The following is a 17,845-nucleotide window of genomic DNA, read 5'->3' on the forward strand; positions in this document are numbered from 1 at the left end:
CTTAGTGACGGAATAGTGTCTCTAATGCGGTTATTTGCGGATGACTGCGTTCTATATAGAGTGGTCACTTGTGACCGTGATGTTGGAATTTTTCAGGAAGACTTGAACAGGATCTCAGAGTGGAGCGTCAAATGGAATATTGATTTGAATTTGTCTAAAACTGTTCATATAAAATTTACAAGAAAAACCCCGATGTGCAACGATGTGTCATTAGGAATGTAATGTTGGAACAGGTATTCTGATTTAAATATTTACGTGTTTCTTTTACTCCTGAATTGAATTGGCACCGTCACGTCGATTATGTCGCTGCTATACATGCGAAACCTTGGGACTTCTTCGCCGAAATGCAAACACTCTTCCACAGTCATGTCGGGACATTTTGTACAAGACTTATGTCAGGTCGATTCTGGAATACGCATGTACGGTTCGGGACCCGCCTACTGGTGGAGATAAAGATATGTTGGAGCGTGTGAAGAACATTGCCTCTCGTTTCGTATCTGGCACACGCGGGGCTTGGTACAGTGCATCGCATACGAAGGAAGCGCTCAACTGGGAATTGCTCCACACGCGCCTAAAGAAGTTGAGTATGAAGTTTTTCCGTGCTATTTATTATTCAGCTGCTCGGGTTGGGCACGAGAAGTTTGTGCAAGAGCCTTTTTGTAGATCCAACCGTGTTGACCATGATTTGTCCGTGAATTTGCGACAAAAACTAAAATGTTTAGAACGTCTTTCTTTGCAAAAACCATTAGGGAATGGAATAGACTGCCGAGTGATGTTGTTAGGGTTGAATCAAATGATGCTTTCTTTTTGATGTTGTAGATTGTAGATGTGCATTGCTAAGGGCTTCGCCTTTTTTTTCTTTTTTCTTAGCACTTATAACTCTGTCCAGGGGCAGATGTGTCATATGTGCTTCTACTTGTACACCCCCCCCCCCCCCCCTTCCAACTATAATGTCTTGGCGCTGTGGGTTCCTTAATACATGAATAAAATATATGCATGCCGTGACGGATGACCCGAATAAGCTAAGTGGAAACATATGTTGTCCTCGGATCCGCCTCTTTCACTCAAACAATAGCAGCGGGCAGTCAAAACGAATAAAAGGAATGACCAAGTATTTCGAACCTGAACGCATACTGGTCCTGCTACCTTTTTTTTTCGGTTCATTGAAACGCCGACGTGAAGTTTCGCTATCGCGCAAAGTTTACGACAGTTGTTTGCTTAGTGCGACGATTTGCACTGTTTGGAAACGCGAAAATAGCAGTGGGCTCATGGTTTCTTTCCGGAACGCAAACAAAACCCAACAGAGGAGAGCAAAAGATACGAGGCGTTGATTGAAACTGAAATTTATTCACATAAGGTATAAATACGAGAGAAAACATGAATAGAGGGGAAATATAGGGGGCAGAAACAAAGTCAACGAAATTCAAATGTCGTCTAGAAATAAAATTTTGCAATATAAAGGTGATATAGACAGTGAACTCAATCAATCAATCAATCAATCAATCAATCAATCAATCAATCAATCAATCAATCAATCAATCAATCAATCAATCAATCAATCAATCAATCAATCAATGAATGAATCAATCAATCAATCAATCAATCTTTATTTATCCAGAAAATCTCGATGGTCTTCAGGGCTAAATGCCGCTTAGGCAGCTTGATTGGGTCCCTGAAAATCATTACAACGGCAGCATGCAACGTTTCTTCTACGATTATACCACCGAAAAATTAAAGTAAATATGACGCAGTTAAAGAGAATGTTTGTACTTACGAACATAATAGATTTACAATATGAAGCACACCAAATGTTAACATAGTAAAAATAAATTAATCATTTTATTACACGCACTCTGAATGCGCAAGAAGTCTTTCTAGCGGAAAATAAGCAGGTAAAATTAACTATGAAGAATACAAGGATAGAAATTCAAACGACATATCGTGAAATAGTTGATGAGACAGTCTAATGCTTAATAAGGCAAACAAGATAAGGGCAGTATATATATAAGGCATAAAGGTGTCATTCCAATAATTGCAACGTGAAAGCTATCGTTCGCGACATCGGTACAAACTTTCGGCACAATTGTCGGTGTGTAGCGGTCGTTGTTTCTGGGAATTCATCCAAAATGGTTGATAAGTTGAATTTAAGTGCTTCTAAATAGTACTTAGTTCGGAAACAAGGCAGTAACCATGAGGCAGTTTGTCGCGTACGTGTATTAGTGTTATTAGCTTTTACGCATGCTATGGTCGCAAGGAGTTCTTTATGAGAGCCAGAAAAATAGAGATACTGTAGAACACGAAATTTGTAGAAGTGCTGAATTCGTATGATATTGTAATCCTGAAAGACCGTTTTAGTTGAAGCCAGCTAAGGAATGTTTGCTTTTTGTTAGATTTCATTAGCTCTAAGATTGCTCTCAATTTGAGGAGATAAAGGTCAAAATAATTCAAGAAGAAACAGGCCAACCCAGACGCAACAAAGGTAAAAGCAGACGAATTCAGGCTAGTGCTCGCAAACAAATATGCATCTGTGGAACAGGAACATGAAGATACCATAGCGTGAATGAATGAATTCGTAACTAGGCAGATTTCAGGAGCACAAATAGAAATGGAAGACAAGGCAGCAAAACAACCAATAGGTAAGCTCTCCAAGGTAACAAAAAACCTAGGAAAGAAGCAACGAAGCATGAAAGTCTCTAACTCAAGAAGTCAGATACAATAAATAAGAGGTCAGATAAAGCTGATAAATAAGACGAAAGTACAATATATTCGCCAGTTTAACGTCGGAAAGATTGAGGAATCAGTAAAGTATGCCAGCAGCATGAAATTCGCGAGAGCAAATCTTGCCGTAGAACCGGCTACGATATGTGAAGTGAAAGGTAATCAGGGTGATGTCATCGGCAGTTTCACTTATATACTAAAAGCAGAAGAATAATTATATACTAGCCTGTGCAGTACAGAGGCAGCCATGCAACCTTCATTGGAAGTAGTAACGAACAGGAAACAGCCTCCTTCTATAACTAGCGATCAATTTAGAAGAGCCTTCCAAGGCCTGTCCCGGGTTCCGGGGATAAGCGACAGGAGAGGGCCAGATAACGGCGAAATTAAACAAAGTTTGGGGGAAAACCTTGCCTGAAGAGCTTGCTGCCCTGTATACGCAATGCCTCACGACTTCAAGTGAACCAGAGAGCTGGAAGAATGCCAACATTATACTAATCCATAACAAGGGGGACATTAAATATTTCACTATTTTATGCGAATTATCTTGGCTTTAGTATTGTTTCCAATACCAGATAGATTCCAATACTAGATACTAGAATAGGGGCAACACTTGACCTCAATAACACAGAGAAAAGGCTGGCTTCAGGAAGGGCTATCCTACTGGGAATCACATTCATGTCATCAATCAAACAATTGACAAATTTGCAGACTATAATGAACCTCGCTATATGGTTTTTATAGGTTAAGAAAATTCATTTGATTCAGCAGAGACACCAGACGTCTTACAGGCATTACGTAATCAAAACGTAGAGAAGGTGTACATGAATGCCTTGGGAAGTCTCAACAAAGATTCCCAAGCTCTCCAGAAGTAGAAAATTACCTATCAAGGAAGGAGTCAGGCCAGGCGACAAGATCTATCCGATGCTGTTCACTATCTGCGTAGAAATATTGCAGCTATAAGGCTCAGGAATGGGTATCAATTGCGAATATGTCAAAACCCTTCAATTTTCAGGTGACATTAGCGCGTTTTAGTGTGGTGTCCGGTATTTTGCTAAACGCTTACAGATTGAGCGGAATAGTGGGGCAGTGAGGAAGCCAACATGAGTGTCCTACACGGACCAGCCACCTGATGTCGCAGAGGTGGACCAGATAAACACAGAGATAATATTACAGTAAACAAGTGTGTCCTACTGGGCTTCTGGTCTAAAGTTCTGCAGCGTGGTTATTGTGCCACCATTCACTGCCACGGAATATTTACACAAGCAGCGCAGTAGATTACACTTGGTGTATGCAATATTACCTCTGTGTTTGGTTCAACTCTACGCCACCAAGTGACATCACCTGTCAAGCCTCTCATCGCACCTTCCACCCATCCAGTGAAATGCCCAGCTTGGCTGTGTTTAGCGTATACCGAACAAGCTAAAACTCTCTATTGTCCTGCTCAGCAACATTGGGAATGAACTGGAACAAATGGTTGAGGTCCTTAAGCGTGCAAGTGTAAGAGTAGGCTTGAATATCACTGTGCAGAAGACAAAGGTAATGTTCAAAATCATGACAAACGAACGAATTTATCATCCCCAGTCAGCCACTAGAGTTTGTGCAGGAGTGTATTATCTAGGTCATTCACTTACAAGGGATGCTGATCACGAGAACGAAATTTACGGAATAAAAATGGATTGGAGCGCACATGACAGGCATTGCGATTCCTGACTGGGAGCTTACCAATGGCGCTGAAAAGAGTGGTGTACAGTCATTGGATCCGACCGGTACTAATAAGTTGAGCAGAAATTAGGAGGTTAACAAAGAAGCTGGAGAACAAATTAAGATCCACCAGAAAAGCGATGGAATGAAAAATTATAGGTGTAAAGTTAAGCGGCAGGAGTGAGAGTTGTGGATCAGAGGGTAAACGGAGATAGCAGATATTTTTTACACTAAGAGACAAAAATGAAGTTGGGCGGCCATGTAATGCGTAGGGTTCATAACCGGTGGACCATTAGAGTTACAGAATAGTGCTAAGGGAAGGCAAGTGCAGTGGGTGGCAGAAAATTAGGTGGGGTGATGAATTGAGGAAATTTGCAGGTGCAAGTTAGAAACAGCTAGCACAAGACAGGGGTTATAGGGCATGATTGCGAAGGCCTTCGTCCTGCAGTGGACGTAATCATAAGCTGATGATGATTATCACAATGATGATAGTAATGATGATGATTAATCTTTGTTTAGTAATGCCGAATGAGAAAGGTAGGTACAATACTATTGAAGCGCCCAAGTAGCTCATGATGATCTTCATCAACCTATTTTTATGCCCACTGCAGGATGAAGGCCTCTCCCCGCGTCCTGCTATTAGCCCTGTCCTGCGCCAACAGATTTCAACTTTCCTCTGTGAATTCCCTAAAGCAAGTTGCTCAAACTGTGTCTTATCTTGACTGAATAATTCCAGCATAACTTTTTAGAATTGCAGCGCATAGACATGTGTCGTGAAGCATTTAATTCACAGATCATGCCTTTATCTTAAATTCTAAGACCAATAAGCGCGTAACAATATTGGTTGCTTACCATATGAAGGTGACGTAATTTCGCTGGCACCGCTCCTTACGGGATGCGCACTGGTGCTCGTGCATTTAAGAGTGACCGAGGTGCCGCTTATGTCGGATGCGCGTATAGTCGCATCCGCATATAGTTATTGCGCCACCCCAGAACTTCAAGCGCCATGATACACCTTGCTTTCACTGTCAGTGCTTCCTATTCGGGCAACACTTCCAATTTTGTTTGACTTGGTACCATAACGAAGTTCGTGTTCCGTTCCTCGGGCCTAAAGGCGACTTTCTGGCCATCTCGTGACGGCTACTCACCTTGACTATCAAACTTCACGCAAGATCTCTTAGTACGTGACTATTCAGCAGAAATACTCACGAACGTATAAACAATACTAACGACGAGGAAGAAAAATCAAGGCTCTTATGTGAGCAAGGTTTGCGCTATTTTTCAAGTTTAAACGTTGCCGATATACTGACACTCCAGACATCCACATTTCACTGCATGAAATGCAACAGTGGAAGACGAAAGGACGCATTGGTGTTGCATTACATAGCCTTGAATCAGCGCCGACTAAGGCTCATGAACATGTTTATGAAGCCCTCCGGCCCTGAAATTCATTTTAATGCGTTGTAAGCTGCAACGCATTAAAATACAGTTGGGCTGCCTCCTGAAGTAGTACAGGGGGATATCTCCATGCTCGACCTTTAACTTACCCCGCCCAATAACTTCCCCTCTTCTCTTCCAGTCTACCTGGTGACCATAAATAAAGAAGCGACAACCAGCCTTTATATTAGAAACAATTTAATTGTAGTCATTGCCATCCACGAGTTACATTAGCTCTTCGCCAAGCTACAGCGAACACCCAATACCATCACATGGAAAACAAAACAAATGCGTTTTGCACATTTCAGTGGCAAATTAAGTTTCTGACACTATAATAAGGGTGATTCGTTTGTGAAGCATATTTGTAAAGTTTTTGATACAATATAATGAAAGGCGAGGCATGCGGCGCCTTGAACACACCAACTCGAAGGAAATTCCAGCAAGTACTGCATTTCGAATAAAATAATTCCGTAAGACCTCGTTTGCATGACAAATAACTTGCTCAAAAAATAGGGCCCCAAGGTCGACGAAAAGCACCAATGTTATGTGGCACCCAGGCGCGTTCTCACGCATGACGCTACCACAAGACGGTCAAGTTACATATATGCCTTCTCGAAAACCAAGCATCGCTAGGGTCGCAGGCACATCCAAGGCCAATGCTTGCGCACTCCACGTAAGCTTGCAGCAGCGTGGAAACAGCGAAACGATTTCGGAGTCAGCACGCGTGTCTAAAGACTTCGCCCGTGTCATGCGGGAGCCCCGATCAAACAAAGCCACTGACGCACGGTGCTGACGGACATCAAGCACTGTGATCGGAGCGCGCGGACAAGAGCGGGCCGAATTGCTGCTAAAGGAAGTTGTTGTGGACCATCGTAGCGGTTCATTATAATCGACCGTGGTTCAGTGGGGATTCAATTAGCTTCCTTTTCCTCTCCGCCTCGTTATTGGAATCCACTGGACACGAACCAATGGCCTATAAAAAGCGAACGGCAACATTCCGCGCGCAGCTAACAAGCGAGAGCCATGAATGCGTCCGCATCGCCGCTCCGTACCCTGCACGAACACTATGTCCTACTGGCTGATCCCCGTACGCGGACGTGGTTCTTTATGGGCAGTCCGCTACCCGTGGTGGCGTTCATCTGCTTCTATCTGGTTTTTGCCACGCGAGTTGGGCCCTGGATCATGAGGGATCGCAAGGCTTTTGAAGTGCGCAGCTTGGTGGTCTTTTACAATGTCGTCATGATAGGACTCAGCGCGTACTTCATCTACTTCGCTCTCTCGTACGCCTCCATGCGAAAGCCCGGGCAAAGCGTCTTCTGCTGGGCCACGGACCCTCGTCCGACGGAGGACAACATGTTCTTCTTGACTCGTGCCTGGTACTACATGCTCATGAAGGCCGGCGAGATGGTGGACACGCTGTTTTTTGTGCTGCGCAAGAAGGTAAAGCACCTGAGCTTCCTACACCTGCTGCACCATTCCCTCGCGCTGTGGTCAGTGTGGCTGGTGCTGACTCTGGGCATGACGGGTCACGTCTTCTCGTTCCCACTCCTCAACTCTGCTGTGCACGTTGTGATGTACGGTTACTACGCTCTCGCAGCGCTTGGACCAGCACTGCGACCGAACCTGTGGTGGAAGAAGTATGTCACCCTGTTCCAGATTTTACAGTTCTTGCTTCTCTCGTTGCACGCCCTGATACCCGCGCTCCTCGACTGTGGCATATCCAGGATACTTGCCCTCGTCGGTTCATTAGAAGGACTACTTTTCGCGTCTCTCTTTTCGGACTTTTATATTAAGACATACGTTCGCAAGAGTGCGCTGAAATGATAGTTATTCCTTATAGTACTACAAAGACACGAACATTTCCAACAATGTTTTTTAACTGACAATTTAGAATAACGCTGATACTATATTGCCAGAAGTTTAGGGGCTCAAAATATTGCGCTTAAATTCAGGGCCTGTATTCACGAAAAGGCTTTACATCAGAATTATTCGTAATAGTGAATTCCAGCCAATGCTTATGCGGGGTATGTCATTGTCGAAGGCGACCAAGCAATGGCACAGAGATCTTACGTATGGCCATTATAAAACAGAATTTTCCGGGAGTGAACTTCCGTTTTATAATGACTGTGAAGAACACACGGAACATTCGCGTGCCAACCGCTATTTAATTTGCTCTATTCAGTGCATTACTGTAGTTCCATGCATTGTTAGCGATTGAGCATTTGAACGTTTCTAAGATTTATATGCTGCAAAGCAATACCCTCCGTTGTCACACCAACGAGCTAAAACAGCAGCGCGAATTTTGCTCTTAACATACAACTTCAATAAATGAGTACCTAATTTCACGGATATTGTGTCCTGGAGGCGACAGTTCACGAACACGAACAAATTCGGCAGGCACTACCCCACTTGACCTAGACGTGATACTAAGCATTTTTGTTTTGTTAAAAGAAGAGTTCTTATGGAATCGCGTTCATTTTCTTGCGCGAAACTGCGACCGCAGCTGTAACATTTGTGTGGACTGGTGGCTTATGCAGCGAGAATAACACAGTGGTTGTTGATGATGAAATGTTCTATTACATGTTGATTGTGTCAGAAATATTTATGTACTTTCTGTTACAGTATGACATATGTACAATACTTTTGAGATTAAATTATTAGATTTTCCCTGGTTTACTGGTTTCATTCCTTTCCTTTATTTTTAGCCTGCACTTCGGCGGTTAATTTTGTTTCCGTATGGCTGCGCGGGCCTCAGCCGCCTCAGCTGCATAAAGACGACTAGAGGCCTTGGCGTGCTCAGGCTTACGTTCCTCGAAGTCGGCTGGGTTGAGAAGTTTTTTGGGGCGACGGCCGTCGGAGTCACTATAGCGGGTGCTCGCTTTCATCGAGCGAGATCTGTTTACGTTTGTCTTTGAGCGTGTTACCCCCGGTTCTTAATTTAGTGAGCGAATGTTTACTGAAGTTCACGCTGCCTATAAAACTACAAACCTTACTTTGTATAGTTCTGTAATCTTTGCTATCGCCATCAATGCCTCGTGTTTAGTGCGATATAGCAACTTTTTATTTAGAGTGCAGCTTTAGGCACCCGTTCCTGGGTTGCGCGTCGGCGTCCGTCGGCGTATCCGCGCGAAGGCGCTTGTGCCACAGCTCGCGCGTTCGCCGTCGTCTTCTTCTACAATCGGCTCCGACGCCTCTCATTATGCCAGCGTTACCATACTGCCCTTCTCTCCGGGAAGGCGCTGACGGCACTGGCCCACTGCCATGAAGGAAGACAAAAGTTAGGAGGGAGCAACGCGCAACGCGATTGAAGCCGAGCGTGTCGGCCCAACACGTGATAGTAACGTCAGAACGCCCAGCAAATTATACGGCTGCGGCTCTGCATTCAGCGCTACGGCAGCGCCGCCAATCAAGCGCGCACTGATTTAATACCATCTGGCACCAAAGGACTCGGTCAATCTTGATTCTTGCTGCGAGATCTCAATGCAACAGGTCACGTGTTGGGCCGACACTGAGCAAAGGAACTGGCGTAACGGAGCGTTCGTTTGCCAAGGCTGGCTGCATGACGTAATGCTCTCTCCTAACTTTTTCCTTCCTCCATGCCCACTGCCAGTTGATGCGGTGATGTTGGTCTCGAATTCTTAACTCAATATAACGCGAAAAAAAAAGACACGCATAAACCTGCCCTAAAATTTCGCATCAGCGAGTATCGTAATCTGCGGACACAATTCTAAATGTTGTATTTATAAATCATATCTTTACACCTCAAATGCGACGGCTGAAAGAAGTGATAAAGATCACTTAACTTTAACATTTTGCCATTTACATCTTGAGATACAGCAGCCTCATGCTTTCAAACACTTTCTATAACACCTCTCTATGCGTTTCGAAGGTCAGAATATCGATGAGTACGCCATCGGCTGCAACATAGAACCTTGGTCAACGCGCCAGTAATACACTTAAAGAGAGAATAAAGATTTTTGAAACATTCTTATACCTTAATTGAACCGGTAATGTAAGTGCACTTATGGTTTTGATAAGGCAGTTAAAGTTCGAAACTGCCACTTTAGATCAACCGCCAATGTAACTTTCCCAGGCTAGCCTTGCAGAGATAAGCCTTGCTTTCCGCACTAGCCAGCGCCATCCCTTCCCATGAAACAAAATACGCGATGGGGGAAATGGTTCATGCACTAGAAATTTCTGTAACCTGTGCAGCACTTGTTTGAATTTTCGTAGAGGTTGTACTGTGAGGTTTCAGCATATCAGGAAAATCTTGTTAACAAACTCCTGCAAGGTAAAAGGACGTGGTTATGCAGTAAATTCATAGGCTCTGAAGTTTTGCATCAATGCAGACAAGCACACGTAACGAACATTTAAGTGACACGGTTATCACTACGAACACGCGAAAGAATCAGTCAACTGAGGAAAGGTTTCACTTACGTACTAAAAAGTACGACCACGTGCGAACAAGCAATTAAGTGGACGCAAACATTTCGTTCGTCACAGACAGCCGAGGAGTAAACTTCTCTTGATGTCACCACCATACTAGCATCCGATCACGTGTAGTAAGCAGAAGTCTGACAAGTCGCCTTAAAGTTTAGTTATTCCAAGAAAAGTGCATGGCGCTGTTAGAGCAGTATAGCAGCTCCAAAAAGAGGCGTATGAAAATTCAGCAGCGTTGCTGGCCACAACGTGCAGCAACTGCCCCGACTGTGATACAAATGTGTACAAAATTTCAGGTATTTCAACCTTCCGTATTTGTACGATTGATGGCTCTCGCAATTGCGTATCGCAGACCCATACTGTGGGCTACATGGAAGGAGTTAGCGGTTCTAAAGATTCGAATTCAGAAATTTCTGTCCGGCGGATCTCAGCGCTGCACAGAAATATAGGACAGAGCAAGCTCGGAAGTTTGCAGAAAATTAGTGCGATGCGACCAAACGCAGCACAACGGATGGTCAATCGCCAATTGATGTTACCGTCGCCGCAAACCATGGAGATGTACATTGCCCGTCCTTCAATTGCGTGCAGACACGACGACACTTTAGTCGAAAAATTGCAGGCCTGCTAATAGAAAAACACTCAGCTCATGAACTATTACTTCTTGATAGGCGCAAGACGTACAAGCCGCGGAAATGGACCTCCAAAGCGCACGCCGAAAACGTTCACCTGGAACTGATAAACGTTCGCACTGGAGCTCATAGTACATGGCACAACCACCATGTTCAGCGAAGACGTGCAAACTGAGCATGTGAGAGCGCGGAGCACCAATGCAGCGTAACCCAGCTACCTCCAGCCATTCCGAGCTTTCGAGCAGGCAGAAGAGATCCAATAAGACGGCGGCGTTCAGTCATGTGACCGACTACGCGCAAATCAGCGCAAGGCGTGCGCGTGCATGCAACAGACAGTGGAGATTCGACTCGGTAAAGGCAGTCGCTGCTCTGTTGTTCTACTGCAGGGGTCACAGCCGTTGCAGAGGTTGCCGTACTCGGCTTTCTCCACATGTTCGAAGAGCGTAGGAGCGTAGGGAACCATCGATTCGGTTACGCCTTGCGGTAGGTGGTAATGCGTAGCTTTCAGGCGCTCTGCATATCACTTTGTTAGGTTTCCACCCAACATGCTTGTGTAGTTTCGGTCATTCATTGCAACTTCTCCATTTATCCTCTGCATTGGAAGTTTGATTCTGAGTGCAGCGCAGCTTCACATTGCTGGCTGACATGTCTTTTCGGAAGAGTGTGCGCTGAAGGCAGCCATGGAAGACACTTAGCATTCCAGGATATGATCATGTAGTGCGCATTGGATTGTGTGTTGGTCCCACACATGGCCGGTATGGCACATCTCGTTGAAAAAATCCTTAGGACATGTATAGCATTAAAATTTTGGGATTTTGTTTAGATTCCAGATGTCCGAAGTATGCCTTAAATAGGGCATACCGAAATGAATGTCCCCATGTTATCCACTGGACGTACTGAGCGGGACTTGGACGTTAGGATCTAATCTGGAGGTCCAGAGAAGATCCATGGTCCAATGGTAAGCTCTCCAGCAGGTGCGAGTAGCCAGTTCCTGAGCGATCCGCGGCAGCCATCGTTTATTCATTTCGGAAGGGGGCAGCCTGCGGCTATTCAGAAAAATATTCAGTGAATTAATGCATATTTAACGAATACACGTCCCTTTGAAGTGATGAGTTTCCCAATTTTGTGCCGTCGCGTGACAGGCAGGTGAAGCGCGTGCAACCCGAAAACATTTGACCAATAGCAGAGAGCTAAGGGTGAAAAGGCGTCGAATCAAAAATAACTATTTTCTTTTATTCAGTCCAATCGTGCATAGTCAGTGTGTACATATCAGATGAAGAGCTATCGCGGTTTTCGTGACGTCGTGTGAAAGACAGGCCGAAGTGGGGGTGGCCCAAAAAAAGATTGTGACCAATCGCGGAGGGCTGATTGCATAATTGGAATAGCAAAGTTTGGAATGGATGCATGTATGGGTAGATGGATGGATGGATAGATGTTATGAGCGCCCCCTTCGCAACGCGGTGGTGGGTTGCGCCACCAAGCTCTTGCTATTATACTGCCTAATGTCTTAGATAGGTCAAACAAAAAGAAAAAGACCACGCTGAACTCCCACAACCAAATTTTCTGACCCCCTATTGTGAACTTTGCTTTTGTACGTCTACGTTTTTTTTTTTTTGTCGTTTCCCTGCTTTTCTTCCACCGATCTTCCAATCGCCTCTTACTAATCTCTATTGCGGACATGTTTACTTTTCCCCTGCCCTCGCTGAACCCAAGGGCTTCCTGGAGGCCAGTGGTTCCCAAATCGACCGCTGGGTAGACGTCTTCACATTCTAATAAAACATGCTCCATTGTTTTTCTAGCTTTACCGCAGCTAGCACATGCTTCTTCTTCCTTCTTATATCTCGCTCTGTAGGTGCGCGTTCTGAGACATCCTGATCTCACTTCGAAAAGTATTGAGCTTCCCTTTGAGTTATCATAAATTGTTTCTTTCCGGATTTCGTTTTTTCGCTCTCAAGTAGTTACTCGTGGCAAATTTCTTTTCCATTGCCGCCACCAATCAGATTATTTCAGCCTCTCTGACTTTCCGCTTGACGTTCTTTGTTGCTGTGTTGCTCACCCCACAGGTCGCATACTTGCTGGTAAGCTTCCTAGTTCATTTCCTCCACTGTGAATCAATGTTTTTCCTGTACAGATACCTCAGCACTCCTTCACCCAATTTACTTTCTTCCATATTCATCAGTCATTTTTCGTGATCAATTTTACTGCGAGCTTCCCTCAATTCAAAACATGTTCAGCCCATATCACCCTACACAGCGTCATTTGTAGTTTTCCGGTGAGCGCCCAATGCTAGGCGTTCCCCTGACCTTTGGTTGCCATCGAGTCCTGATTCTACAGCTGATTTCAAGCAAACACCCGCATTCATAAAGGTAGGTCCTGGAACTATTACACGTTTGCACATACCTCGGAGCACCTCGTACCTGTTGTGACCCAGTAGAGCTCTGTGCTTAATTGTGGCTGCATTTCTCTTCCCCTTTACTGTTATTATTTGCTCCTTTGTTTCCATATATCTATTGCCTTCGTTTATTCATATGCCTAGGTGTTTATATTCTCTTACCCTAGGTATTTCCTGGCCCTGTATTGCCACTGTCCACTGTTTTCATTGCATACCATAAAACCTGATTTTCTAACATTAAATTTAAAACCTATATTCTCGCCTTCCTGTCCACAAATATTAGCCAGACATTGCAAATCAGTTTGCTTGTTAGCTAGCAACACAAGGTCATCCGCGTAAAATAATCCTGGAAGCTGCTGCTCTATTACTGTACCCGCCTGTTTGTATGAGAGATTTAACCCGATATTACTTCTTTCTAGCGCCCTCTCAATCCTCACCACATACTTCATAAACAGCAGTGGGGATAAAGGGCACCTCTGCCTGAGTCCCTTGTTGGTGTCAGCTTTCCCCGCACCCCTCATCCATTCCCATTCAAGGCAACCGGTATTTTCTAGGTAAATCGTTCTCAAATGCTGCAGACAATCGTCACCTAAGGCTTCTCCTTCCAGAATATTCCACAAAATGTTGTGGTCTACGTTGTCATACGCTCCTGTAATACATAAGAAGGCCACATATAACGGTGTGCTTTCTACTCTTGTTATTTCAATACACTGAGTAAAAACAACAAAGTTATCATGCAAACGACTACCTATTCTGAAGCCATTCTGAAGTTCTCCCAAAATGCCATTATTATCTGCCCATGCGTGCAGCTTTAATTTGATTGCCTGCATTGCTAGTCTGTTAAATTATTGCTTTATAACGCTCTCTTTGCAACTCACATTAGCTACTGTACTCTTATATGGGGAACTACTTAATGTAGGAACATTCAGAAAATGTGTACTCTACAGAAAAGGGCACTGCGTCATATAGCGAATGTAGTACACGATGCGTGTACAAAGGATCTGTTTCTAAAATATGGCATACTTCCATTTCAACTATTGTATGACTTACTCTACTATTAAAATACAAGAACAGTCTCAAGCAAAACGAAACCACCTTTCTTGCTGTATGCACCTTAGCAAGACCATCCGACATACCCTATACGCTCAGGAATAGAAGCACTTGGCTGACTCCCTTTTCAAGAACATGTCATGGAAGAAACAGGTTAAAATCGCGTATAGCTACCCTTTTAGGAGACCTGGAAAAAGACAATATCGACATAGATAACTTAACCCGCGAAAAATGGCAAACTTTTCTACTAACTCGCTGGTGCTCTTAAATACAGATAGACTGTTCGTTGACTGTATGATTAGACTACTACATCGAATTGAAATATTTATGTTGTACTTCTGTTCAATTTTCTTGTAGAGAGGTTTGTAATTATTTTACGTCATGCGTTTAGCGCTTTCTGTAGACTGCTGACCTGTGGGCTACTGTTCATTATATATTTTTCAGTGACATACTATAACAGAGCAGCCGCTACAGATTTTTGAGTATTTTATATGAAGTGCTTTGTGTTTTTTTCCATACTTTTACATGACCATTTGAAATCTGTAAATATCTCTTTTTTCACTAAAATGTATTTTCTGTCTCTTGTTCCTGCCAAGTAATGGGGCAAGCACCCAGTCAAGCTGCAGCTTAGCAGCTTTTTGTGCTTCTTCTAGCATTCTTCTGTTTGTACAAAAGAAATGCTGAAATAAATTGACTTGACTTGACTTGTACATTACCGACGTAATGGTCAACGGTCTATACGAGTGAATGCTATCTTTCTCCACCTTACCTTCATAAATTAAATTCATTCGACTTTGTCGCCAACTGTGGTATTCGTCTATATCTTAAAGTTTTTTTCCACTGCTTTCACCAGAGCTTCCTTACTTTTTGGCCCTAGTTCATTATTCAGCCTAACGTGAACCTCGTCTAGCTCTGTGGCTATGCGCTGAGGAATTTTCTCTTCCGCTTTCTTCTAGTTTAAATTCCTGAGCACCAGCTCCTTTTCCATCTGGTTCTCTTTGATGCTCTTTTTGTTAAATACAACCTCGTCATTGCCTTCGAAAGATTCGGCTGTAATTTTTCGGATGTAACTTACTGCCCCTTCCCCTTACAGTTTGTTTCCATCTTCGTCTAGGATATGTTGTATTCTTGTTGACTTCCTGCCTAATAATTTTATGTGGTTCCAAAATATTCTATGTGAGGCCTTCTTTTTCTCACGTATTTCTTTGCCTGCCTACGCTCTCGGAATGCTTTCTGTCGCTCGGCGATCGCTTCTCGTATCTCCCTGTTCCACCAGCTTTCCAAGTTTTCTTTCTCGTTTCCAACGAACCATGTTGTTTCTCTTTCAGTATTTCTGTACTTACTACACTTAGAAGCTCACTATATTCCCCATCTTTATTTGTCCATTTGCCAACTTCTTCCTCGACTCTAGTGACTATATTTGTTGTTTTTTCAGCGTTCAAGTTTGGACTGGCCATTTTGAACTCCTTGCTCTCTTTCCCAACTACGTATCCTATTTTCAAAACGATTCGTTTATGGTCACTCCCTATGGTGCTATAGCCTTCCTCGTCAATGAACGTTTCTTTCAACTTATCATGAATATCTTCTGTCATCAGACAGTAATCAATGATCGATTGCCGGTTTCCCACTTCTCACGTGACCTTCTCACGTGACCACTTGGGCCCTATATTTACGATAACGAGGTTACGCTGCTCACAAAGATCTAGCATTCACTTCCCGTTGTTGTAGGTATAGTCATCTAAAGCCTTTATGTGGGCATTCATGTCACCTATGAAGATAATTTCGGCATCATTCCCGAAACCATTAATATCAGCATCTATGCATTCCACTAACTCATTACTCTTATCTCTGCAATTATTTCCGGTCCATGAACCCGTAACACCCAGCCAATTTCTTTTTTCCACTGAGTGTAACTGATAACCAAAGATGCTCTTGACATTTTGATTTACTCTTTTCCAGTTGGCTTCAAATTTCGTCATATTTTCCATCCTATCCTCCTCTAGATTAACTAATGACATTGTAGCTGACTGCAAGGCCGGCTTCTTCAACTAGATTAACGTTCTATCACTTTTCGAACATGGTTCCAGACATTAATTCTCGACGGTCACCCAGTCAAGCGCAGTCCTTCACTATTTTGCTTAAATTTTGTACAAGGCTAGCCGAGTAGGCGTAATATTTGTGCATTTTATAAATCCTTTCGATGTAGTTCCTCACGACAAATTAATTTTACAATTCCTTGTTCTTCGTAGCTTCCTGCTATCCTTTGTTTCTGATTTGCAGGTTAAAGAAATCGAGATGGTCCAAACTACTCTGCAATCCCTCACTACGGCGTGCCTCATAAGCAGATCGTGGTTTTGCCACGTAACACCCCATAATTGAAATAGATTTTTTAAAAATTATATAACGGGTCGAAACCCTCCGCTTTAATTCATGGGGGCAGTCTGATCTTCCAGTGACCTCCAGAGTACCTCAAGGTAGCGTGTTCGGCCCACTACGTTTTCTTAGCTTTCTTAATGACATAGCTAACGCATTAGATGTCCCCATTAATATTCCCCTGTTCGCCAACAACTGCATAATTTTTAATGACATTAGAAAATCTAATAATTAACGAGCACTAATGTAGCTTCGAACAGCACTCTTTAATGAAGCACGAAATGCGTAATGAAAGACAACTCGGATAAATATGTGCTCGTACACATAACAAACAAAAAATATACCTCTGAAGTTTTTTTTTTCTACTCTATTGGCCTAGACTCTCTGACCAAAATCAACGAGTAAACGTATCTCGGAATTATAGTTACAACCTAAGCTGGAATAGCCATCTTACCAACACAGCTTCTGTTGCTTATTAGAAAACTATGTTTACTACACTGTAAGCTTAAAGATGCGTCCCCTGAAACGAAGTAACTACCTTAAAACACCTTCATTCGGGTTAAACTGGAATAGTATTGCGTTATTCAGGATCCATTCAGTCAACCTAAGACTACGGTCCTTCAACATTTTTCATCTCTTTATGAAACTTCCGGAAAATTTCATTTAGGGACAGAAGGTGGCACCAGAGGCGTTGGCGTAAGTAGGTGAACATGGGTACACGGAACAGGGAACTTGAAATCAGGAGTACAATGAGCACTCAATGGCAACCGAAGGTCAATGAGACCCATCGCATTGGGCGCTCACGGGTCGATTACAAATGAAACTGTGCAGGGTGATATTTCATTTATTTTCACCTTAACGGCCCGCAGGCATTACATAAGGGAGGGCTTTAATTTTTGTGACAACGTTTGAACAAATACTTTTATGGGATAGAAAAATTTTGAAGCGAGTGACGCTCACAGAAAAATTGAATATGAAGAACGACAGGGGAATTTGGAAAAAAGTAAATGGGCTGGGAGAGTGTTGAAGTATTTGTACCTGGAAAACATTGGTTCGCCGTGGAGGAAAAGAACTAAGAAGTTTACCAGAAGTATATGGCCTGTAT

General features: G+C 43.4%; 1 protein-coding gene across 1 annotated transcript; it reads left to right on the forward strand.

The window, feature by feature from the left end:
* The first annotated feature begins 6,876 nt into the window (after window positions 1-6,876).
* Window positions 6,877-8,528, forward strand: LOC126522254 (very long chain fatty acid elongase 7-like). The gene has a single exon (XM_050170978.2). The coding sequence runs from the start codon at window positions 6,880-6,882 to the stop codon at window positions 7,678-7,680; it is 801 nt and encodes a 266-aa protein (XP_050026935.1). The 5' UTR covers window positions 6,877-6,879; the 3' UTR covers window positions 7,681-8,528.
* The last annotated feature ends 9,317 nt before the right edge of the window (window positions 8,529-17,845 follow it).

Source organism: Dermacentor andersoni, chromosome 6 (assembly GCF_023375885.2).
Source record: "Dermacentor andersoni chromosome 6, qqDerAnde1_hic_scaffold, whole genome shotgun sequence".
Lineage (NCBI taxonomy): Eukaryota > Metazoa > Arthropoda > Arachnida > Ixodida > Ixodidae > Dermacentor > Dermacentor andersoni.

What these genes read in the sequence shown, in the direction of transcription:
- LOC126522254 (XM_050170978.2), top strand. Translation starts at nt 6,880, where the DNA reads ATGAATGCGTCCGCATCGCCGCTCCGTACCCTGCACGAACACTATGTC.